Source organism: Podospora bellae-mahoneyi, chromosome 2, assembly GCF_035222275.1.
Source record: "Podospora bellae-mahoneyi strain CBS 112042 chromosome 2, whole genome shotgun sequence".
Taxonomy (NCBI): Eukaryota; Fungi; Ascomycota; class Sordariomycetes; order Sordariales; family Podosporaceae; genus Podospora; species Podospora bellae-mahoneyi.
In genome coordinates this window covers 429,313-453,996 of record NC_085881.1, presented here as the reverse complement: position 1 = coordinate 453,996, position 24,684 = coordinate 429,313, and the positions used below count along the sequence as shown (strand labels likewise).

The 24,684-nt window shown below is 52.4% G+C and overlaps 7 protein-coding genes across 7 annotated transcripts; 2 read left to right on the top strand and 5 right to left on the bottom strand.

Moving 5' to 3' along the window:
* Positions 1-987: 987 nt before the first annotated feature.
* QC761_0031240 (uncharacterized protein) lies at positions 988-1,243 on the bottom strand (the record flags this gene model as incomplete). Its single annotated transcript, XM_062872260.1, has 2 exons — positions 988-1,158; positions 1,217-1,243. 2 exons carry the CDS (start codon positions 1,241-1,243, stop codon positions 988-990), a joined length of 198 nt encoding a protein of 65 aa, XP_062734288.1.
* A 2,941-nt stretch (positions 1,244-4,184) lies between these two features.
* Positions 4,185-4,307, top strand: QC761_200483 (uncharacterized protein; the record flags this gene model as incomplete). The annotated part of the gene is made up of 1 exon (XM_062875772.1): positions 4,185-4,307. The coding sequence occupies one exon, from the start codon at positions 4,185-4,187 to the stop codon at positions 4,305-4,307; it is 123 nt and encodes a 40-aa protein (XP_062734287.1).
* Positions 4,308-5,594: 1,287 nt separating this feature from the next.
* Positions 5,595-9,369, bottom strand: QC761_200480 (uncharacterized protein). Its single transcript, XM_062875771.1, has 2 exons — positions 8,855-9,369; positions 5,595-8,787 (listed from the first exon to the last, which is right to left on the bottom strand). Exons 1-2 carry the CDS (start codon positions 9,035-9,037, stop codon positions 6,304-6,306), a joined length of 2,667 nt encoding a protein of 888 aa, XP_062734286.1. The 5' UTR covers positions 9,038-9,369; the 3' UTR covers positions 5,595-6,303.
* Positions 9,370-10,078: 709 nt separating this feature from the next.
* Positions 10,079-14,167, bottom strand: QC761_200470 (uncharacterized protein; the record flags this gene model as incomplete). Its single annotated transcript, XM_062875770.1, has 1 exon — positions 10,079-14,167. One exon carries the CDS (start codon positions 14,165-14,167, stop codon positions 10,079-10,081), a length of 4,089 nt encoding a protein of 1,362 aa, XP_062734285.1.
* A 490-nt stretch (positions 14,168-14,657) lies between these two features.
* Positions 14,658-17,913, top strand: QC761_200460 (uncharacterized protein). The gene is made up of 5 exons (XM_062875769.1): positions 14,658-15,176; positions 15,259-15,522; positions 15,588-16,278; positions 16,425-17,201; positions 17,324-17,913. The coding sequence occupies exons 2-5, from the start codon at positions 15,390-15,392 to the stop codon at positions 17,496-17,498; spliced, it is 1,776 nt and encodes a 591-aa protein (XP_062734284.1). The 5' UTR covers positions 14,658-15,176; positions 15,259-15,389; the 3' UTR covers positions 17,499-17,913.
* A 1,103-nt stretch (positions 17,914-19,016) lies between these two features.
* QC761_200450 (uncharacterized protein) lies at positions 19,017-21,703 on the bottom strand. The gene is made up of 3 exons (XM_062875768.1): positions 20,244-21,703; positions 19,588-20,188; positions 19,017-19,524 (listed from the first exon to the last, which is right to left on the bottom strand). Exons 1-3 carry the CDS (start codon positions 20,367-20,369, stop codon positions 19,301-19,303), a joined length of 951 nt encoding a protein of 316 aa, XP_062734283.1. The 5' UTR covers positions 20,370-21,703; the 3' UTR covers positions 19,017-19,300.
* A 1,373-nt stretch (positions 21,704-23,076) lies between these two features.
* On the bottom strand, positions 23,077-24,043 carry QC761_200440 (uncharacterized protein). Its single transcript, XM_062875767.1, has 2 exons — positions 23,452-24,043; positions 23,077-23,386 (listed from the first exon to the last, which is right to left on the bottom strand). The coding sequence occupies exons 1-2, from the start codon at positions 23,743-23,745 to the stop codon at positions 23,144-23,146; spliced, it is 537 nt and encodes a 178-aa protein (XP_062734282.1). The 5' UTR covers positions 23,746-24,043; the 3' UTR covers positions 23,077-23,143.
* Between the last annotated feature and the right edge of the window lie 641 nt (positions 24,044-24,684).

Genomic DNA, 24,684 nt, shown 5'->3' with positions numbered 1-24,684 from the left:
GACTCTTTCTCGACTGTCATTTAGTCATGTTCCCTCTAGGTTCTCTGCTAGATGATGCTTGTCTCAGAGGTTCGCCAGGGGCCAGCCAGAGTCAGAACCAGGGTCAGGGGAAGAGGATGATGTCGTGCGAGCCCGCGTAAAGCTTCGTCTCCGCACATGCGGGAATATCTTGAACCATATGGTGATTTAGAGGGCCCAATTACGAGCATATTGCGAGTCCGCTAAAAATAAGCTTGTTGATGAAGGCTCCAGTTCCCGGCGCTGGCGGGGTGGGCGGCTGTTGATCGTAAAGTGTCCGTTTGATAGGCTGATTTGGTTCAAGAGCATTAGTCTCTTGCTTGTCGCCCGACACCTTGGCGACTTGCGAGTATTGCATTGATTGATTGTGACCGTTGGGTTCTCTCAACAAAATGTCGAGAGAGAGAGCACCTTGGACCTTGGGAGGCACCAAGAATATGCTTTGCACCACAAACGCCATCAAGCCCAACCAGTCACCAAGCCGCGCCACGGCCTTCATGACCGGGCCAATTGGGGCGCGCCATGATCCTGGCCCTTTTCCAGATATGGATATTCTTGGTCCCGGGACTCGTGTTGGATATCGCTTTCGAGCTCCACGGCAAGCACAGGGCTGGATGGCGCCGCTGAGCTGTTAGCGAGCTGCTGTGGCTCGGTCACGAGGAGACGCCGAGCGGGGGACCAAGCCGGCGATAGCCCCCCGCATTTGTTGGCCATGTTGGCGCCTGGCGGGGCGATCTCTTTTGTTTGATGACTGAACCGGGCTGAAGTTTGTATACCAAGTCCACCATCACGAATCATACGAGGCGCCCGATTCTATGCCGGTCATTCTAGCACTCCGGGGCCGCCGGCATGACGATGGCCCGGAAGGGAGAATGGGCGGTGACCTCCTCAACAGGTTGGCGAGAAATCTTATTGATGCCTTGATAGGCAGATGTGACTTCATCGGTGAGCAAGGGAGACGGGCAGCGCTCACCGTCCCCGTGCACCAATCTGCTGGTCTGAGACAGTCGGAAGCTTTTGAGTGGACCAGGTCTCTCTGGTGTCTTGGACATCCCGAAGGCTCAGAGGCTGGCTTGATGAGACTCGAGGTCTCAGGGCGGGAGCGGCGTTTCTCTTGGTTGGTTGATCTCTGGTGATCTGCTGTGGTCTGTGTGTTTGTGTTTGTGTAAGAATGCAAGAGAGTAAGAGACGTACCTACCTTACCCGATGTGCCTTCCGTAGGCATGATGGATGGCTCCTGCCACAACGTCCTCCCCTCCTCCACTCACCCACCCACCTCTTTCTTGAAAGGAAGCCGCGAGGGGGGGTATTCGAGAACACGTCAGAGTGCGGGTGCGAGTTACACCATTTCAATGTCGTCGCCATTTGTCTTCCATCATTTCCTGTTCAAAACTCGCCAGCTAAAGAAGAGCGGAAGATGCTGACACAGCAACCAACTCCCGACAAACAAGACATCTAGTAGCCGTTGTAGTGTCTTGCTTCTCCGATTCCAATGCTAGGTAATCTTCTGACGGTTGGAAAACACCAACGGCTTTTATCGTCTGCCCTGCCATGCTGCAGCCGATTGGTTCGCCCCATGTCACATTGGACGATCTGGCTGATCTAGCGTCGTAATCATGGTGCGGGAGATCGTCTCGGCACTGAACAGGAGGGTGTTTAGCATGGATTCGGCGCTTTTATTGTCGAGTTGACAACTGAGGTGATGGCTTCAACGGGGCGGCAGTCTCGAGAGCTCGTCGAAAAAGAAGGAGTGCCTTGGCTTCGGTTCTTCATGTTGTGGTCGGCAGGTTGATTGGACAAGGCAGCACGTCGTAGCCGGCTGATCTCGGGCATGGCTCACCACCGAACACTTATTGACCGAGACGCACAGCTTCATTCTCATCTGCCGACAAAGCATCATTGTCAAATGTCAAGTGATGTGTACAATGGTTTGGGAAACATCAAAATCCTATGGCCGAGGTCCCCTTCTCTTTTTTTATCTATGCCCGGAGCTTATCACGCCTCGCGGAGGTCCAGCATATCACGGACACCCGAAGTGTGTTGATCCTCCAGCACGTGGGTCTTGAGTTTTGGATCGGTCAAAGCCGCGACCATTAGCCATTTCAATGACTGTTTTGGCACTTGCCTTTTCTCGGAGGAACCCCGATATCCGAAAAATTAACCATTCATGTGTGGTCATGAAGCCAGGGTAGACTCTCACCACAGGCGGTATTACAAGTCTCCCCTTGTTCTTTTAATCATCGGAGATCCAGTAATTGTCGGCCATTTTCAACGTTCGGTTAGCTTTGTTGCCGGCGCCGGAAGTTTTGTGTTTCTAGAATGTCGATTTGAGTTGAGGGAGGCTCAACTGGTGTCCACTGGTTCTAGCACACCATGATTGCCTGATAGATATTCCCCTCGAGGGCCTTGTGGGTTGGGGCAGAAAGACGGCTCGGTGCCGAAATATCAACAAGCTGGGGCGTATCATACGCAAGACCGGATATGCAATACTGCTCGGACCAGATTTAGCTTGTGGGAAGCCCGTACGTACAAAAAGAGGCGTCTGTTGACGGCGCCAGCCAATCCGATCGGCCATTGATGGGGAAAGGGCGAGGCGATTCCGAAAGTAGAGTCTCGTTTCCAGTGCCCCCTTGTGCCGTGAGATGTCATGACATTGTCCAAGCCGCACGAAAAGTGGTTATGATCGTTGTTGGTACATCATGCAGAAAAGAAAGTGGGCTTGGATGGCAGTGATGGGTAACATCAGTCTATCTGCTTCCTGGCTACCAGTCATCACCATTCTAGAGGGTATTTTGAAGCCTTTTCACTTTTGCAGGGCTCTGACGTTTTGAGGCATCTATTTAATATCAATGAGATTGCTATAAGGGATCAGAAGGTATCATTGAGACTGCTATAGGGAATCAAAAGGTGCGCGAGACCAAAGGCCAAGGGCAGAAATAGGGTACATGGAACGTTCTGCTTTTTGCTTGACAGATCCTTGACGTCTTTTGACATGTGTCAAGCACACGGCTTCCCCGTGTTCCGTCTCAAGGGAGGAAGAGAGACATGCTTTTGCTTACCTCCGGTGGTGTCCCTGAGAAGTCCGAGAATGGGTACCTATCTCGGAGGACTTGGGGGGGAAGAGCGAGCCAGATATTCGAGTCATTGAGTCTCCGGGTTGAGCTGCATTCTGGCCATCTATCTTCATTTTGAAAATGCTGTCTGACGATGGGTGAACGGGAAGGGAACCCTATGGTTAACGGTTTTCCATCATGACAGGGAGTTGCGGTGCCGTATGACGGCGGTGTAAGTCCTCATCTCTTTCCTTCAACTCCTCATCACACGTTACATCAACTCTGGATTCTTCTTCCCGTATAGTGTTTTCTTCGCTGTACGTTGCGTCAAGAGGCTTGTTCTTGTGTCGTTGGCCACCATGCACGTTCGTTTCGTCCCGTCTTTGTATGCTGCAGACACACGACAGCACACGGAATAAAAAGTCGGTGGCCGAAAGAACCGATGGCCGACGCCGCGAGAAGGCGAGGGATATGGAAAAAAACAAGAAGATATTGATATGGAATCGCCGCCGCCATCACCGGACGGGGATTGCGATGTTGCTCTGTGAGTAGGTATCAAGACGATCCCAACTACGCCATCAAGCCCCCATACTCCTTGTACAACCGCCCTCTGGCCGCCACCAACGCCCCAGATGAACGATTCCATGGATATAAAACCGAACATCAGCTTATCATTGGACGAAACAACAAGAGTCGGGTATCTATGAGCATGACCGCTGTTCAGGAGGGTGGCATACATAACATGACATCTGACAGAAACCGGACGAAACGACAAGTTTCACTTGACAGACAGGTGTCAGATGAAAGGGGGAGAGGACAGCAAGGAGGGCTCGTGAAGCACACCCGCCCACACCTGGGCTGGGCAAGGTACGCGCAAGTACGCATATCATCCCCTCTTCTTCCTCCCCGATCTCGCATCAGGATGAAGTATCTGTATATCATACTGTCCACCCCCCCCCCCCTTGGTCCCCTCGTCGGCCCCCTTCTCTCTGCTTCCCTCTTCTCCTGTCCATCATTTCTTGTTGAAGAGGACAACAACCCCGATTGTAGAAGAGATGGTCCCTTCCCTCGATTATTTTGGTTATGACGGGCATGGACTTCGACGTTTGATGGATGATGGGACGATCTGGGCGGTTAAGGCACAACTATGGCAACGTGAAGGCAACATCAACACTTGACAACACCACAATAGGATGGCCTTTGATATCGGCCTCGGCATCGACCACACCCGAGTAACGATGCCTGACAGGATAACGAGAGAAGGACCTCAAGCCTGGGACTCGAAAGAATAAAGCTCACAAGATCGAAATCGACGACAACATAATCACAAGCAGGGATTCGCAACGGCAGAGAGCAATGGAGAAGCATGAGGATCAAAAAGACATTTGACTGAGTGGGAGGACGAGTGAGAGGTCGATATGATACAGTATGGGGAGATTGGCTGCCATGACTAATCGCGAGAACTGACTGAAAGAGGATCCTTCACACCCCGATCCGACTAGGTACCCACTCAACTTCGAGAAGGATCAGAGAGGAAGCGCAGACTAGAAGGAGAGAGTCTTGGTAATGGGCAGTTGGCAAGGTGCCAAGCAAGAGCGTTGGGGAATCAGGGGAGTGGGAAAGGGTGAGGAGGGAAGGGGCCCAGGTGGGTATTCACGGCGGATATGGACGACAGGACGCGATGTGGTTCTCAACTTGAAGGAGGCATCATGTGTGAGGGAGGATTCAAAGGCAAGGAAAGGCTCTATGGGGGAAATCTTGGAAATCTTGGACTACCGACCCGACTTGAACACGACGAAACGATGCCCGATCACCTCGAGACTCCTGTCAACCGATTTTTAGGACTAACAAAAGGCGAAAGACTGGAAAGGGGTAATGTGGTAATGTGGTAATGTGGTAATGTGGTAAAAGGTAAAGGGGGATGGAAAGTCAGAGTAACAACTCCAGATAGACAAGTCATCGTCGTCCCTTCCTTGTCTCTTATGCCGTTTTCTTTGAGCAGGTGGCACCTTCCCAATGAAAGCACATCCCCATATCCACCACCAACGGCAGGAGTGATCACTGGGTCGTAATAACACGGGAAGCTGCAATCATGGGCTCAGCTTCCCAGCTAGGCTAAACCTCTTCACATATAGGCCAAAGAATCAACAACAACCATTACATACGACCATATCCAGCTGAAAATACGGGATCCCGTCCGCTCTCCCCTAGTCAAACAGCTGAGGGCCGAACCAGTACTCAGGTGGGTGACCACTGGGGAATCCTCGGTGTTGTATGTTTTTGGCTCTTTTTGGGGGTCCACTTGACTCCATCACCAAGTCTTGGCACCGTTGTCTCCCAGTACCAAGGACTGGGTTGTCGTTTACATCCTCACCATCCTCTGGATGGGATTATCTTTCTTTTGTCTTGCCAACTGAACGACTAAGCCATCAGATATTTCCTGTGGGTTGAACAATACCACTGTGTCATAAGTTACCCAAGCATCTTACCCAGCACAGTCACATACAAAACAAGAGTCAAGACTGAAAACTATGGATATTCTTTTATTAAATAGGGGGGTGTAGGGGGGGTATAGCACTATGTAGTACTTTCCAAACTCGCACAAGACTCTCCAAAATTCCAGATACTCCTTTCCTTTGACAATGATTATGGGGCAAGCATACTTGCAAAGTGAGAGGATGCAAATACAAAATGCAGCAACAACGAAGACATGAGATGAACACCAGATCCAACCATGCAACAACACACATTTCAGAACGAAAAGCCTGCCACGAAACATGAATAGAAACCCAACTGAACAGTCAAGACGGGGAAAGCGAGCGCTGATTAAGATAAGGTAGATAAGTTTGGGGACACGTGTGTGTGATGTATGATGTGATGTGTAACCGAATTTCCAGAAACTCTCCCAATGCATGATGAAAAAAAGTGATGGCAGTGTTTGTACGTGATGTGGGAGGGTGTATATACCTAATATAAACGATGGACCTGGGGGGGATTGGTGGTAGGAGGCTGATGATGTGAAGGGAATGCGATGTAATGATATGAAAAGATATGAAAACGAAAAAAACCCGTCATGAAAATGCCTTCCAGGATGAAAGGGGATGAACTCCACTCCAAAATTCCAACAGTCCAACACTTTCCAACTCCGCAGCTCCTTCAACTCCCAACAACTATTGCCTCCCTGTTCCTGCCTTTCCAATCCATATCCAATTTCTTTCACTACCCGTCCCAACTACTCAGCATTTCCACCCTTTATCAACGTCTCCAGCTCCCATGGATTCAAAGTACTCCTTCTCCGGCTTGCCACCTTGTCGCTTGTCTTCCGTGCCGTCACAGCTTCTCCATAATTCCTCTCCCGTTTGCGTGGCTTCTCTGCATGGATGACCTGATGAGGCTGGACAGCCGAGAAGCCGAGCTCATCCTCACCATCGTCGTACTGCTCAGGCTGATACTGAATGTAGTCGCTCTGCTCCGATCTCATACTCTTGGTCGACATTGTTTCGGTAGGTGTGTTGGGCATGCTATTCTCTGCTGTAACCCGACCTGAGCCGGGACCGGGGAGGTGGATGCCCTTCCTTGCTGCCTTGAGTTTGGCTCTCACGTGGGCCGCATCAGCATCGCGTTCCGAAGCGGCAAGCTTGGCTTGAATGGTCGCCATGGAAAGAGGGGATTGCTGAGCTTGTGTTGGAGACTGAGGGGGTTGCAATACCGGGGCGTTATTAGTGGCGGTACCAGCTGCGCAGGCGGAATTATTACTTCCGCTGCTGCCAGCGTTACGTGGGAGGGGAAGGCGAGAGTTCACGCGGCGAGGGGATTTTCCGGGCGCTGGTTCTGGCTGGGGCGGGATAGAGGTCTTGGAGCTCGATGAGACTGGCGCGGATCGGGTAGAGGTGGTCGAGGTAGCGGAGGTGTTGCGGGCGGTTGGCTTGGAGGGCTTGGAGGTATCGCTGTCCCCTTTGCGGGTCTCTGAGCGTCCACGGGTGATGGGTGGTCTGGTGGGACGTGTTACGGGGGGCCGGGAAGTGACCTTTTTCTGCCTGGCTTCGCTTTCCTGTTGCTGCTGTCGGGTAGTGGTGGTGCTGGTAGTACTAGTTTTCTTCTCTTCCCGCTCTTGTTGCCGAGATGGAGGTTTTCGTGTTTCCCTTACTGGTCTCGGGGCAGGAGATGGCTTCTTGATTGGTCTTGTCGCATGCGGTGGGGGCGTTGGCGCTGACTTTTTCGTGACTGCACTCTTCGGTTCCGCCGCGGCGGCCTTGGGCAACGAGACGCTGTCCAGAGAGATAGATGTATCAGGTGTAGAGACGGCCGCGGAAGGCGGTTGCGCAGCCGTGCCAGTTTCCTCAGAAGGCACGGTCCGTACTGATAATAGCGGCTTCTTGGATGGTGATTGCTGGGGTCTGTCGGCATGGGGAGGTGGTAACGGCGATTCTTCAGAAAGGGGTCGGCTCCGGACGCCTTCCTCGGCAAACTTTGGACGTCTCCTCAAATTGGGGCCGTCTCTTCCACCCTTGTTTCCGGCCGAAAAATGTTCGCGCAACGGACTGGGCTGGGGGGCCGGAGCGACGGGAGGCGAGGGCATCACGACCGACTGCTGAAGGATCTCAACGTTAGGCTCCTCAACATCCAACTCGTCCATATCAATCTGCTGGTCTTCAAAGACACTCGAAGTATCGCTGTCGTCCTGTTCCTCCATGCCACCCTCAGGCACCAACTCCAAAGGACCCTCGTCCTCGTCCTGGCAGTCAACTTGATCATGATGATAACTCTCATGGCCCTCATGGACAGATTCCAATTGCAGTCCTAGCCCACCTTGAGCCGTCTCTTCCACGTTTTGAACCTTGACCGGGCTAAGGCGCAGGCCCATCTTGAGCTCCTCCACATTAACGGGCCGCCCACTGGCCTGCATTCTCCTCCGCCAGCCATCAATGAGATGGACCGCCTCTTTCCATCGCGTCTCCATCTTCTCCCACCCGTCGCGCAGCCTGTTGATTTCATCTTCTCTCACCACCACTTCCTCAATCGGCACAAACGATGGGTTGGTAAGGATCGTCCTCAGATGTTCAAGGACAGCCTCAATCTCAGCGGCCATGTCATCGTAACCGGTGGGCAACGACAGAGCATACCTGTCATCGTCCACCATTCCAGCGTCCCAGCCGCTCATGTCCTTCAACTGTTCCGTCGTCCTCCTGATTAGAGTCAGAAGCCCCTCATTCTCTTCGCTCAGTCCCTTGGCCAATTCAGCGAGGAACGAGTTTGTTTCCTGACGGAGATCATACCCATCACTGCTACTGGCCGTCGTCGTGGGCGTGGGAGGCAATGGGTTGCCCTGTTCATCGGTGCCGATATCGCCAACCACCGTAATGGAAGTGACACCTGGGCTCTTGCTAGCGCCTCTCGCTCTAGCCGCTTCTGTTACCGCCTTTTTCAGCCCCTCAATCTGGCGGTCCCTCTTGCGGACCTCTGTGGCGCAGGCAGATCGTGTTTGGGCGGCCAGCAACTTCGTCCTCGCAGCCTCTTCTTTGAGGCGGTGAATCGTCGCCTCGGCCGTCTTGATGTGCGCTCTCAGAGCAGTTTCGGCAGCGTCGCTCAGGCCGGCTTTGCGCTGGGCCTCTGCGTTCTTTTCTTGCAGGCGCTGGATGTCGTTGGCTTGTCGGAGGGACTCGGCGCGCAGCGTGCGGAGAGTAGCGGAGAGAGATTCACGGTGCTCTGCATCGCGCTGTGTTGGTTTCTGTCAGTACGCCGATGTCTTAGAGAAGTGGCGGGAATTGGGTATAAAAACTGACATCGCGGCGCAAAATCAAGTCATTCACCACCGACATGATCCGGCTCATGGTCTCGCCCATCTCCTCCTCGCTCTCCCCCGGGTTGGTAAAGTCGATGTTCTGGCCATCGCGCAGCAGGCCTCTAGACAGTAGCTGGTTGTTGATGTACAGCGACGCCGTACGCAGGTTTTCGGACACAATCATCTTGATCGTTGTTTTCGCATCTCCCTCCAGCCCCGGTTCTTTCTTTTCTTTCTTTGGTGGAGCGGAAGAGAGAGTAAAGATTGGCCCCCCCGTCAGGTAGAAATGGCCCTCCAACAGGGATGCGTCTCCTTCGAGAAAGGTTGAATTGGGAAGGGCACGAACAAATCGGGACAGTCTGGGACAGCCTGGGACAGTCTTGGGACGTGGGACTTGCTGAATCAAGGCGTCATTCCCGAAGTACGGAGATGGGTAACATTTCAGCAGTGCAGTGCAGTGCAGTTACAGTTGCTTCGTCGTAGTTGAAAGACCCACGGGTGCCACGGCCCACGAACAGCATGGCAATCTTTCCCAAGACGAGGGCAAAACTGCGGTTCGCTAGTGGTCAGTGGGCTCCATAACACCCTGCTCTGTTTGTTTGGCGGGGCGTTGCTGCGACAACCACCTGCAACGGCCGTGCGCTAGCGTCACCGCCCAGCTGTTTCCCCAACCTTTTGCACACTCGGCACACGGGGAACCCTAACCCGACCCGTCATCACTCTCTTTTTTGTGCTGCCACGGCTACTCTGTACCTCTCCACTCGTCGACTGATCAACACACATCAGCATCGTACCATGATGCAAAACTCTTGTCAGTTTTCTTTTTCTTTACGTCGAGATGGGGAAAGTATGGAAATCACGGTGGCTGGGCACATCTTCAATGTGGATCGTTACGAGAGGGAAATTACAACATTGCCAAGACTGTATTCCTATCCAGACAAGTTTTCCGGGTTACCCGCCGCCAGAAGATGCTCTTCCACTCCAACCAACAAGGTCTCTTCAACAAATCCCAAGAGCCCAAGAAGTCCCAGAGAACCCTTTGTGCATGGGTCTGTGCTCTGCAGACAGGGAAGACCATTCCCTCGGGAGGACCCAACAACCCCTCCTCCTCCACCCTTCAAACAAGTTCCAAGTCAATAGAGCCCCATCCCCGTGGCCCCTCACCATCCTCCCTCGCCTCCATGTGGTTTCGAACCCGCCGCCGCCGCTCGCCAACGTCAACCCGTCAGACCTGCAGAGCGGCATCCTCCCGCGCTGCATGGGAACCTTTTTTCCATCCCTGGGTCGGATCATGTTTCGAGGCATCGAGTGCCTTCGCTTCACCTACCTTGCCCCAGCCACCTCCTCCGGGAGTTTGGATGATGATGCGGTCACCCGCCTTCATCGGCGCCGTGTTCTTGGCCCCCATGTTGATGTACCTCTCCTCCGTCTCCCCTTCGTCATCACCACCATCACCCCCCTCCCCTTCCTTCTCAGCCTGTAGCCTCTTCAAGCTTGTCTCCCAGCTAGCCTTCTGCACTTTCCTCACCCACAAGTTCAACCCCGCCTCCGCATCCTCACCCCCGGCCATGCCATACGGCCGGTAAACCCTCCTCTCGCTCAAGATTGACACCTGCATCGGCAACCTGAACTCAATATCCCTCACCACGCCATCACCACCCCTGTGCTGTCCCTTACCACCTGATCCCCTCCTGATGGAGAATTCCCGCAACAAAACCGGGTACCGTCTCTCAAACACCTCTGAATCCGTGATTCTGGTATTCGTCATGTGCACGTGAACTCCATCTGTCCCCTCCCAGTACGGCCCGGCGCCGCTCCCGCCCGCAATCGTCTCGTAGTACCCGAACCCTTTGACCTCTTTCTGGCCCGTGACGTTTCCACCAAAGCCAAACGTCAAGTTATTGCAGCAGCCTTGGCTGGCGGCACAGGCTTCAAAGGCCTTGAAGATGACGTCTGTGATGCGCTGACTGGTCAAGACATTGCCGCCCACCACGGCAGCGTTGTCTGACGGAGACAGCAAGCTCTTCTTGGGAATCTTGACCGTGATGGGGCGTAGGCAGCCTTGGTTCAGCGGGATGTCTTCCGATATCATGCACCGGAGGCAGTAGATGATGGCCGAGTACGAGATGGCCTCGGGAGCGTTGATGTTGGCGTAGACTTCGGGGCCTGTACCCGCAAAGTCAAAGATGGCTTCGCCCGCTTGGTCGTCAATGGTCACCTTGAGGCGGATGGGAGACCCGTCGTCCATGTAGTCAACTGCTGAGAGCTCCTTGCCTTGAAACCGCTTCGATACAGTTTTAAGCAAATTGCGCACCTGGAATTCGGCGTTCTTCTGGATGGCCACCATGTAAAACTGGACCGTATCCTCACCATACTCGCTGATGAGGCCCTCGATGAGGGAGATGCCCTTCTGATTCGCCGAAACCTGGGCGCGGAGGTCGTTGATGTTGTCAGCGAGTGTGCGGGTACCGCTGCATCCTGGGTACTTGGCTGGCTCGTGATAAAGAAGCTCAATGCAGCGTTCTTCATTGAACTTGCCCTCGCTAACAAGCTTCTCAGACTTGATGGCGGCACCTTCTTGGTACAGCTCGCGGGAGTGAGGGGGCATGCTGCCAGCCGTGATACCTCCGATGTCAGCGTGATGGGCGCGAGAGGCGGCATAAAACAGAATCTTATCACCAGCTTCGTTGAATGCTGGCATCAGAAGAGTGATATCTGGTAAGTGAGTGCCGCCGTATGACGGGTGGTTGGAAATGATGACATCGCCCTTCTTGAGCTTGCCCTCCCAGATCTTGGCCTGGGTGCGAACACAAGTCGACATGGACCCCAAGTGGACAGGCAAATGAGGAGCATTAGCTACGAGACCTCCGGACGCGTCAAAAATGGCACAAGAAAAATCAAGACGCTCCTTGACGTTGGTACTGACGCTTGTCTTCTGGAGCGCTCTGCCCATCTGCTCCGCGATGGCCATAAACCGGTGCCCAAAAATGCTGAGCATGATGGGGTCAACCTCACGCTCTTCCATACTTTCAGAGGACTTGTCCTTCGCAGCCTTGGGAAGGTCGACCACAACGTGCGTCTCGAGAATCAAAGCAGTGGCGTTAGGGGTGACGACAATGGTTTGGGTGCCATCCGCCAACATGGCTGGACCCTTGATAACGTTGCCAACGGAAAGATCAGTAAGTTTGTAGATGGGGGTATCCAGCCGGCCTCCTTCAAAATAAACCCTGGCTTCGGAGTGCTTCTTCTCTGGAGATACATCTGTGCGCTGGACTGTCTTGAGCTGCTCATCGACTGTCTTCTCCCCATACTGGAAGCTCTTGCCAATGCCACGCACACGGACGTCGTCGATAATGATATCCCTCTCATCTAGCGTAAAGCCGAACTCGTAGCGGTGGTGCTCCACAAAAGCCCTGCCGAAGTCCCAGCTGTCATCGCTCGGCTTGATGATCATGAGAGCTGATTCGGTGCCGCGATATCTCATATTGAGGTACTCCTCAAAGACCATCTCGCTGTCGTCAAATCCCTGATCTCTCAAGGCCTCGCGAGATTTTTCCTTCAGACTTCCGACTTTTTGCTTGAGATGGCCAACAACCTCGCTGTTCTGACTCCACACACTCGAATCTGGCTCTTGACGTTCATCCACCACGTCTGCAAGGGCCATGCCATAGGCAGAGAGAACCGAAGAGTATCTATGAACCAGAATCTGCTTGATACCCAGTGACTCGGCAATAGCAACAGCGTGCTGACCGCCGGCACCTCCAAAGGTAGCCAGACGGTGCTTTGATGTGTCGTGGCCCTTGGCCTCAGTGATGCTTCTGATAGGTCGGGTCATGGCTTCGTTGGCAACTGTCAAGAATCCATAGGCAACTTCATCGATGTCCATCTTCTTTCCCGTTTCCTTCTGAATCTGGTCTGCGATTTCCTGAAGCGCCTTTCTACTCGCCTCCGTGTCCAGGGCCTCGTCCTCATTTTTCCCAAAGATCTTGGGGAAGAACTCGGGCAATAATCTGCCCAAGAACAAGTTGGCATCGGTGACGGCCGCCGGGCCACCCTTTCGATAGCAAGCAGGACCTGGGTGAGCACCGGCAGAATCGGGACCGACAACAAATAACCCATTTTTGAAGAACAGCCTTGATCCGCCACCAGCGGCAACTGTGTTGATATCCAACTGTGGAGACTGGATGGTGACACCGGCAGTCGTTGTCTCAAAGGTATGGTCATACCTGCCTTCTCCGTACCTCGAGACATCTGTGCTGGTACCCCCCATGTCAAACCCAATGACGGGAACTTTGGTCTTCTCGTCGTACGAGGTGATGGCGTAACCAACAACACCTCCTGCGGGGCCGGACAAGATAGCTTTCAGGCCTGTGAACTTGTCGACATCCACCAACCCACCATCGCTTTGCATGAACTCACACCTCGCACCCTTCTTTTCGCCCTTTTTTTTGACACTCTTCGAGCCCAAGCTACCGCCTTCAAATCCATTCTGAAACCCAGCAATGTACTTTTTAATCGCTGGCGTGAGATACGCATCAGCGCAGACCGAAGTTGCTCTTGAGACCAACTTGATCATCGGCATCAGCTCATGGCTCAGGCTGATGTGCTCAAACCCAATCTCCTTGGCCACTTCGCCCACCAACCTTTCATGGTCTGGAAAAGTATACCCATGCATCAAGCAAACAGCCACACTCTTGATCCCTTTTCTGTAAATCTCCCCCAACTTGCCCTTGATTACCTCCCTATCCGGTCTTTGCAGAATCCTAACCGCCTCTCCACTCAGTCCCATGACAATCTCTTCCTTCTTTGCCTCTTCCGTCCCAGCCTTGGCCTCCACTTTGGTAAGCACCCGCTTCGGATCCTCAGCATAATCCTCCAACGTCACTCTCTCCTCCACCTCGACCACCTCCTCATAAAGCACATCCGGCTTCTTGATTGCCAAGTCAAAGATCTTGGGGCGAGACTGGTTGCCGATCAACAAAATATCCCCAAACCCTTTGGTGGTGACAAAGGCGATCTTCTCTCCTTTTCTCTCCAGCAAAGCGTTGGTAGCCACAGTGGTGCCCATACGTATGCTCTCGATGGCTGACGTATCGAGGGGTTGACCACGAGGGATATCTTTCTTGAGAAAGTGGGAGAGGATGCGTCGGATACCTTCGAGGGGAGCATCCGAGTAATTGGAGGGGTCTTCAGAGAGAAGCTTAATAATGATGGTCTCGCCGTTCAGGGACCCAACGCAGTCAGTGAAAGTGCCGCCACGGTCAATGGCGATGCGGATTCCGCCTTTCTTTGAGGCTTCAGGTGAGGAAGACATGGTGGGCGGGTTTTGTAGGTGTTGACGTGGCTTGTGTAAGTAAGAGTGGTTGGTGCGAGGGAGACTCGATCTGAGGTGATGATGTGAAAGGAAAAACAGAGTAGGTATTGGATGTGATGAACGCCCACTGAGTTTATGTAGAAATTGGAGGTTTGAAACAGATGGGATGAAAATATGAGATAGATGGCGTCACGATGGCTGCAGAGCGAGACTGATCAACAGCAAGCAATCCAAGCCATATACTCTGGAGTTTGCAGTAATCTTATTCGCTGCTTTGTATGATACCCGACAGTTAGGAAGCGGAATCAGCGGAGGGGTAGCTCGGGGTGGTTGCCCCACGGGAGCCGACCGATGACCGGATAGCTACTGTAGGGTACCCCACCATGTCCCCACGCCCGCGACTACCCGGGCTGACAAACCCTCTAACGTTGATGTCGCCGACTTGCCTATTCTATTCATCTTTGAAACCGTATTTCTAGTTCTGGATGTCGATACTGCCTGCTAATAACCACTTTCAGCCCTCCCGAGGCTCAATTCTTCACAGTATGCCTTGGCGACTCGTGGATCTTGCATCGGGATGAAGCTGAGCGGGGATATCGCGGGGAGCTAAAGAGGCTTGTGTATGCACCATGCAACGGTCGAGCATCAATTGCCTTAAACAGCAGCTTTACATCTCGCCGCAATGATGCTAAGCCAGAATGTGTCTTGATCGAAAGGCCGGCAATTTTGGTCAAGATTTCGCTCCATCATGGACATAAACTGCGAGCCTCAACTGTCAAGCATTTGTTGCCACGCTCAGGCATCACCGTCCCTCAAACTCTTCTGATTTTCCGCTTTGACAAACCTCAGTCAAGAACCTCTCAAAAAGCACAAATCCCCCGACAGGCAACAGGAGACAATAAATAAGACTATTCAGTTCCTATGACCTTCTTCCCCCAATGCATTGAAGAATGACAAAGACCAACCTAGGTCACAATAAAATCAAAGCTGTCCATGATATTTTACCCAGGTTGGTAGCCAACTCCGACCCCACAATAACCGCTTCAACGTCCCGGAGATAGCGTCTAATTACCCGCCAACGTCGTCTTTAGCGCTGCCGACCAAAAACAGCCGCTATTACCGCAACCCCGACGTCATCTCACAACGCAGTCCCACTACCACATCACCATCCGAACCATCTCATCACCAATCTCCCCGCTAGGCATCTTCTCACCTCCAAAATATGGCTCCCCTCACAGACGAAGACTACCACTCCATCCTCACAACCGAACTCCCCTCCCCCTCCGACCCCATCCTCCAAAAATATCTCTCCAGCCGCACCGCCCTCATAAAGGAAGAGTACAAACAGCGAAGCGGTATGTGTACCCTACCTCATCCCCACCCTAACCCCACTCCGTACCCAAAAAGTAACAGGTAGTAGTAACTGAAAGACAAAACAAGGCAGACTCCTCCTTCCGACAAGCCCTCTCCCCCATCGCGAAGGCAGCATGCCGCATCGTCGACAGGATACGAGATGAAGAGCACCACCATGTAACGACCACCACTCTCACCCCCGACGCCATGACCAAACCCAAATCATGGCAAATTATCCAGCGGCTACCAAAAGGCGGTCTCCTCCGCGCCCAGATGGACGCCCTCGCTTTGGCTAATGTCGACCACCTCATCACCCTGGCGCTCGAGACACCAGGGATGTGTCTATCATCCTCAAATGCAAATCTTGCTACGGCAGAGGCAACGGGTGATACCACGAGAAGAGTCGAAATCCGGTTCCGAAAGAACAACCAGAAAAGCGAGCAATCGATATGGAGTTCTGACTACGAGAGCGGAACCTTTGTGCCCCTGACTAATGCGGCGGATGACTACCCCGAAGGAGGCAGGTCAGGCTTCAGCAAATGGCTCAAGGCAAGATGCGGTGTAGTATCGAGGAGTGATGACAGCATCACTACTACGACGCCACAAACCGAAAAAACCGAAAGCTTCTCATCGGCCGAGGGCCGGGCAGATTCACGCCTACTCAGGGGCATGCTCTACTACGAGCCAATATTCCGAAAGTTCCTGCGTCATCTCTTGGTTCAACTAATGGAGGACGGTCTATCGTGGTCAGAACTACGGTAAGGATTTCTCTACACTCTATTCTAGGCCGCCGTGGTGGGCCTCGTAATCCATCTCCCCCTTTTCTAAACCCCACGGGTGGCAACGACACCACTATGGTGATCAACGAGAGTGTGTCACGACTAATACACAACCCCCATGTTAGGCTTACTTTCCCCCTTGATTACTACCGCACAGGCTCAGAGTCGCCAGAATCCGACTCTGACCAGTTGTTCGTCGTCATCGGACAAGAAGCGGCCAGCTATTGCCGCCAAGCCACAACCACTCCCGACGACCTGGGTCAGCGACCGCCCTTCTGGGGACTCCGAATCATCTGGTCAACCACCCCCAACCAGGATCAACGGTCGATCATTGAGGATGCGGATAGTTGCATCGCGGCCAAAATGATCTGGTCTGACCTGGTGGCCGGCTACGACCTCGCCGACACCGACGCTCTCGGAAGATCGCTCACGGACATGCTACCAGAACTCTTCTGGTTCCGAAAGCAGTGCGCACTGGAAGAAGTCGAAATACCCTTCTTCTTGGACGCGGGGGGTGGCATTGATGGAGCCGGCGAATGCAACCTCTTCGATGCTCTTTTGCTCGGAACACGGAGGCTCGGAAATGCTCCGTCGCTCTACAGACACCCGCGCATGATGGAGGCTGTCAAGGACAAGAGGATCCTGGTAGAGAGTTGTTTGGTACCGGGCAAAGGCGACATTTCGAACCACCCGCTCCTGGCCCTCATCGCTCAGGGTGTTCCGTGTGCCTTGTCACTTGGTGATGCGAAGGAACATGCGGGAGAAGGTGCCGGCTTGGGAATGACAAACCAGTTCTGGACAGCACTGCATGCGTGGGAGTCATTAGGCCTGGCTGGAATCGGGTCTCTGGCGGAGAACAGTGTTCGGTGGGCTGCTTTTGAGGACCAGCCTCCTGAGTCATGGTAAGTTGTGCCCCCATCCGGATAGGAGTATACGGGGATTTGGAGCGAGGATATCACTCCGTTCCCATCTACGTCCTTGTTGAAGAGGTAAGAGATACTAACCACTTGTTAATTGCCTAAAGGATACGGGATATTCGTGCAGCAAGCGTGGGGTCTGGATTGAAAGCCAAACGCCTAAAGGAATGGGCGGTCGAGTGGGAGCGCTTCTGTCTTTGGATTGTTACTGAGTACGGCGATGATTACGGCGAGGGTGGAGATGGCGATGGCGATGGCGATGTCACTGCTTCGGCTAACTAAGGAACTGCCAGTCAATGTCTTTTATCTCGATGCCTATTGAGAAGAGGGGTGGTTGGCAAGGTTGCCGAAGCAGTGATTAGCCGCGCTTGTGGTGTGGTTTACGACGAGAGATTTGATGACATCGTAGGCGCTGGTGATGTGTTTCACGAGCGTCTGCTTTTGGTGCTGTAACCGTCACATCGGGCGTGATGTGTCTATATCATCACGTTGGCGATGACGGATGTTTGACTCCTCTAACTTGGCAATCACGGCAGATTTCATCCCATGTGCCCCTCAGGCAGCTCGTGTAATGGAGAAGGAGTACATCTGGTTGGCTGATTAATTATTCCTTCTGGAATCGTTTATTTTCCTCTCTTTGATGGAAGGAACGAAATTGAAACAAGCAAACATGCTGCTTGCACTTCGGCTACTGCCGGTCCGGTTGTTTCGTCTGTGCCTTTCCCCAGGTGACTTGTTGCCCCACAGCCTCATCTAATCTTTTTGCCTGGAAAAATGGGTTGTGCATTATGCGATCGATGCGACGATGTCTTGTAAGGTTAGATTGGGGTAGATGGTGGAGGGACTTGGATTCACTGTTGGGGCGCGGTGCAGGTCTTGTATTTATTTTCGCATATTGTTTGGTTACAACGGAGGGGTGCTGAACTGGATTAAAAGACTTGTTTGATGTTTGGATATCGCGGAATCGAAATACTTCTTGACCGGAAAGTGGGTGTAAGGCAAAGAGCCGCGAACAGGTGGGGATCTAGGGGGTAAGGTGAGCTTCCTTCCATTCGGGTCAGTCTACGGTACTTGCTAGTGTAGTTGATGATAGATGGGGTGAGTAGCCAGAGAGGTGTGCTCAGACCCAGAAAAGTGTGCCTAGCACTTCACCTACATCGATCATGTAGCCACATTGTTGAATGGGGCGTTAAACTGCTTTGGTCCAGAAAAGAACCGTACACGATGGGGACGTACGTATGTCCTGTACATAGAATTCCCAGTGGACAGGGATCACCCAGTCATCCCCACTGCTGGGCCAGCCCTATGGGTGTCCAGGGTCCTTCAGTGTCGCCCGGGCCGTGCCATCCTTGTGCGTCCAACTACCGTCGAGCACGGCGCACTCTATTTGTATTCCTGACCTTGGAAAGAGGAGAAGCGGTGGCATGGATAGCTTAATGGATGGGTTACGACGAATGTATGCATGGTGATCCAGATCCGGCGGACTAGAGTTGGCTGTTGGCTGTACGGCTTCCAGGTTGCATGTGAACTTGCAGTGTGAGAGCACTTGACAATTTGGTTGGTGGCCGCCGCCCACCGCATTTTTCAGCCCGCTGTTGAGGCTCTGTGGGAAAGCCCTGGAACTTTCCCATCTAACCTGAAGTTGCGGCTATCGTCTTCCAACCCTCTCTACACCATGCAATGCTGCTACCTGAGCTTCAGTAGCAAATGTCCGTGCCACCCCGCTGATGGGCTATGCGTGACAAGTGGTTGGCGGCGAATTTTGGTGATCTAAAACAATAGTTACCAGGCGACGACAGGTAAACATAGAAGAGGAGTGATTTATTATGAGACCAGCTTGTATATGGTAGTTTTGAATGATCTGAACAGCGATGAAAAGTAACCCGGTGGCTACTGGAGCTCCGCATCTATGCCAAACATGGGAAGAATCCCCAATGAGAAAATGCCAGGTGAACTTGTCACATCTAAGACAAAGGAAAGAGCCGCAATATTCTTGCATGTCACCAGCATGCCTCCACTGGTAGCCCAATCTTGTGTCCCAGACATCACCATGAAGATTGTGCTACCATGATTCAGCGGGAGGCCTAGGCTGCCGCACCCCAGAACCTCTCCAACCAAGCCCTAAATGACATGGGTTGTACCTGAACATCGTCGTTAAGATTGGGTGAATGGACGTGGTACCTTCCAAGGGCCGTCTGCAGGAGCCGCTGATAGTAGAAGTAGTAGTAGCCCCAATCCCCGTTCTGCCGGAGTTCTTCGACTTGGGCCTCGACCTCACGGTAATGGCGAGCAGTAAGGTTGAATGGAACTAGTGGGCAGGTCAGTACCTAAGGTATTCAAGCACGATAAAGAAGAAGGGGCAAATACGAACCCCCACGAACATCGGAGCATGTATGAACCAAGTCAGTAACAGTCATCGTTTCGCCCCTCATGCGGTATTCTCTCGGCCAGTTGCTGATGCCGAGATCGATGGCTGCCGTGACAAATTGGGCCACGTCGTATACCGATGTGAGCGTAACACGGACTGACCGGCCACTTGGGTTGTTGGGGATAATCTCAGCGTTGCAGCCTTGAATATCAACAAGGTAGTCACTTGGTCCCTGAACTTCCGATCCTGCCCCCATGTGATAGGTCTGCAAGCCTCCCGGGGCAAAGCGTTCCATGAAGATGCCACAGGAGAAAATAGTGTATCGCATGTGGAGCTGTTCCAGCATCTCAATGGCGGATTGTCCGCCACGGTCCAGCGGGTCGTCAGTCGGTCGGCGTGACATGTCGCCCTCGAATTCAGAAGGGACGAAACGACGAACCCGAGCACGACGAGCAGCATCAATGAGATTGAGCTGCTCGGCGCCCGAGATGGTTGAAATGATGATATCGGCTCCCAGAACGGCGTACCGAAGATTCTCGATATCTTGATAGTCCACAACGACAAGCTGACAACCAGGGCATTGTTCATCCACCTCGGGCCGGGGCTGCTGATATGTTAGCTGAAAAGATCTGAAACACCACACACGACATTGGACTGACCTGAGTTGAAAGAATGAGAACAGAGTGGGTTTGGCTAATGTACTGGGCGAGAATACGGGCGAAGCCGCCAGCTCCGGCGATGGCCACTCTCATAGTTGCGGGCTGTTGGCTAGATCTGTTCTTCATGGCTAGAGCACAAGGACGTCGTGGATGTAGACTCGATTGTAACCGGGTTTTGTTATGTTGCTTGATATGCAGGTGGGTATGTCGCTGATGCTGCTGGTGATGCAAAGACAGATCTTCTACCGGAAGGGCAGGACAGACTAAGAGTATATAACTTATCTGAAGACATGTAGCTACGAGTTCGGTCACCACTCAGTGACGATACCCGATGACTCAGCCTCAAGTCCAGATATTGATGGTGTAATGGTCGCAGTTGTAGATTTTGACCCCATCACCAGTGGTTGCCAAAACAGAACACCCGACGGATAGCCATGAAGAGGTACCCAGAGCAAGGCAGCCAGGAAACACACTTTGCGCTGGGTGAGTTGAGTGCGGCTTAGGTTCTTTGCATAACCCAGACGCAAGCATGAGGCACTACAACCACTTCCAGGGGGAGTAAGGAATTGGAGGTAGGCGGATATGGATTTGTAGTCCCGACTATTTGCTTCCGAGCCCCATGTAACCCACCATCTCGACATTACACCGTGAAGCCATAGGTTCAGGACCATGAGAGGGTATACGCAAGGGGGTGAAAATAGCAAGCAGTTGATCACTGAGCAAGCTTACACATACGGATTGACACCACACCTTGTGTGGTATTGGAGGGCGATGAGAGGCAGGGTGATGTGGGAGGCAACGCCTGACTGGTAAATGAGAAAATACCTGAAATTCGGAAAGCTGGATACTAGCGTCCTGGTTTCTGATTCGATAGCTGGATCATAGTTAGTCGTTCCCAGTGGAACTGGTGCAGGCAGCTTCCAAAGAGACTTGGAAGGGTTGGGGGCCATGGTGCGGAGAACAGAGTGATTTCAAGAAATGATGGTCTTGACTCCCATTGAGACGAGTACAATGAGATAAGCTTCGAAAAAAAAATCCTGGACAGCCGAGCAAATCGTGTGTGAAACAGCCCGGTCGATGGGAGGTCTTAAAATGGGTCGCCAGGAACCGTACAACGTAGCGAAACGGCAGCAAAGGGGCTTGTTCACGGCTAGGCGAGGCAGTCAACATATGTTCACACGGCATCGGGCCTGCGGGAGAGGATGAAGGGAAGGAATCGGCTCATCTGAATCGAGGACCAAAATGTGGTGCAAGAACCTGGCATTTGTAGACATCTCTGTAGCGACTGGCCATCCCAATAGGTCCATATGAATGTGTCTACTGGTCTGCTTGAGGCACATGAACCAAGCCTAGGTCGTGGTGTAGAAGAAACCGGACCTAGTAAAATCGATGAGCAAGAGAGGTTCCAAATTGAATCGTGGTTCCTACGAGCATTTCGCTGCCTCCTTGCTCCAGAAAAGATACCTACTGCTTGAGTGGAAAGCGCAATCGAGAAGGGTGTCGGAGCACTTGACGTTGAAAAGTACCAAAGACAAACCAGCTGGACCAATCAAATGAGCATTTCATGCCAAGCCCAGCTTTAATTGCCCAAAATGGCAGCAACGCGACGCACACTGCAAGGAAGACAGCGAACGACAACCTCCACCACAGCTTCAATCAAGAACCGAAGGCTAGAAGAATGCCGCTGCAGAATGTATCCTTTTTTTAGAACACTGTACAGGTACCTACCCACGGCAAAAGACCTGGAGATTGGCACTCAGCAAAGGTTAGGCAGACTTTGGGGGCCAATTTTCGCAGCCAGGACTGTTTCCCTTGTGGATAAAGCCTTGCCTCTGGGCCTTGTTCTGGGGCCTGAGGCACTACCTCGTACCTAGCCCAGCAAAGCTGCGTCTTCTATACGCATAACTAGCATCCAATGCGGTTGACAAATCGTCATTGCCGGCCAAAAACATACCTAACGGTCCGGTTTGTAATGTAAGCGGCGGAAATTCATGGCCAGTTAAAATGGACAATCTCAATATGGGATACCTCCCACGATGCGCAGAAGATACGGTCCGTGCTGCTTGGGAACGTGGGGGGGACGGACACCAAAAATATGGGGGTGCCCGGTGATGCTCCACTAAAACTTCACCGAAGTATCGTCTTTTCTTCCTCCGGTGTAGTGAACAATATGCTTGGAAAGCTGACTGGATCAGGTTCTCACAAATCTCCAGCCTTCTCGATAGGCCGTTATGTTTAGGCCAATGAAGATAACTAAACTTCCAACGGATGCAGGTTACCCAAGTTGGAACTCTTGAACTTTGCGATGGTCTCTTTGTGACCTTCCTGACTGGTCCAGCTGAAAAGCATTGACACCAGGGTAACTCGTTCCTGGCTCAGTTCCTCACCTGTTCTTTGGTGTGGAATGAGTCCTCAAACACAATGGGAAAGCATAGGACCCTAGACTCGCTTGAAATGAAGCTGCCTCGCCAGGAGACTGTTCATGGTCCTTGATGATTTTATTGCCTGAAATTTGAGCACACGACAAGCACACAATTTCGGGTACTTTGCGGCAATGCAGCAACTTCACATGCGGGAAGAACTCTTGGCTCTTGGGTGTTCCCCAACTTGAAAGGTTTCCAGATCGGAGATCTCTACCTCGCGCCAGGCACAACATGTCTTTGGGAAAGCAACAAAAATAGCAACAATCACGAGGGTCTGCCAAATCAAAAATTTTAGAAAATGCCACCTGCATTCAACATCTCAAAAAAAAAAAAAAAAAAAAAAAAAAGACCTAAACTAGGTAATGTAGAGCTTTGCACTACTAACATACGGTTCACTCTCCTAGGGTATCATCAACCGGTTCATGCTATTTCCGAATTCCATGCAATGAAAACGCCTGCTTCTCCCCAAATCATGATTTACTGCTTCGCCTCTGCCTGCTTGACAATGTCGTGTTCGGCTCCGCGTTGCTGAGTCTTGCCGGTGTCGTGCTGGTCCTGGTATTCAGCTTGCTTGACCCGGTCACCCGTCAGGCCGGCAATACCGCTGCCGAGGGTTCCAGCAGCACGATCGGCGGCACCGGAAACGTAGTCGTTGATTTGGCCCTTGGCTTCTTGCTCTTGACCTTGAAGGTTCTGCTCGCGGCCGGACTGCTTAAGGCTCTGCAGACACTGATTAGCACCCCTTCATAGTGACGAGCGGGACAACCTTTAATTTAGGAACATACCTCATTGCCGAGCACTCCTCCGACAAACTCCTTAGCAGCACCGGCAGTCTGGTTGTATGAACCGGCATTGCGATCGGGATGGTCCTTGGTCACGGCGCCGGACGAAGAAGCTGTGAAGCCGGGGAGTTTGGCTGTGGCATGCGAGGCATCGTACTCAGCCTGAGCCTTCTCCTTCTTGGCTTGTCCTTCGACCTGATCGCCGTTGCTGCCAATGATGGAACCGACAGCGTTCTGGACGGCTCCGGTAGCGGAGTCGACGTAGGACTTGAGAGTGGAAGTATTATCGGTAGACATGTTGTTTGATATTTGCGATGGAGATAGTTGAAGTTGAGAGTGTTGTTTGTCTTCAAAGGTATTGATTGCTGTTCAAGGTGTTTGGTTGATGGAGAGAGAAGAGTTGTTGCTGAGAAAAAGCCTGTCTTATATTTTGCAGACGTCAAGAACAAAGCCAGGTCCGAAGCTACTGGTAGCTTCACGTCATTGCCTTTCTCTGAGCAGTCCCTTCCGCCGTCCACGATGTTGTTCTTGGTGTTTCAGGTTGCGAGTGATGTCATAGGGGTCATGGGACGGACGGTGACATCATAGCGCGCACCCCGCCTGTTCGTTAGCGCGCCCGTAGACCCCTGCGCACCTACCAGCTTCAGCCCTATCAAATCTGTCTCGCGGCTCAGAAGCTCCTAAATCAGAAATGAGACTGTACTAATGCTCTTATCCTCACATGGTTCCAATTGATTGCGCATGCATCCGCCGCATTCTCTCAGTTTGCCGTTGTTGCCAGCATATGAAATTATGTTGTAGGATAGGTACGCGATTTTAGCCCAGCTTCAGGACATCAGTGAAGCACAGTGGGTGTTGAGGAGCTGGCCATCTACAATTTATCTGACAATTCAGTTATCCAGTACTTCGAGCAGTCTGGCTATACAATTACGAAAGTACTTCATCGATAGAAACCCCATGGTGTAAATCTGTCCTACCAATCGGCCCATAGATTTAACATGATTTCCAGCTCTCCACCATAAAGACGAAAAAAAGGCTGAATTTCACCTCACGCGCTGATCAACACGAACAGGCCTCCTGCCGGGAATATAATTTGATTTCTTCTTGAATCCGTACCCAGAGGAAAGTTGTTCATTCGAAACCTCACAAGTGGCTACCGTTCCCGAGCAGCGCCCCTCCGATCGACCCGACACGGCGGAACTAAGCAAATCACACATCGTAAAGAATATATGCCCA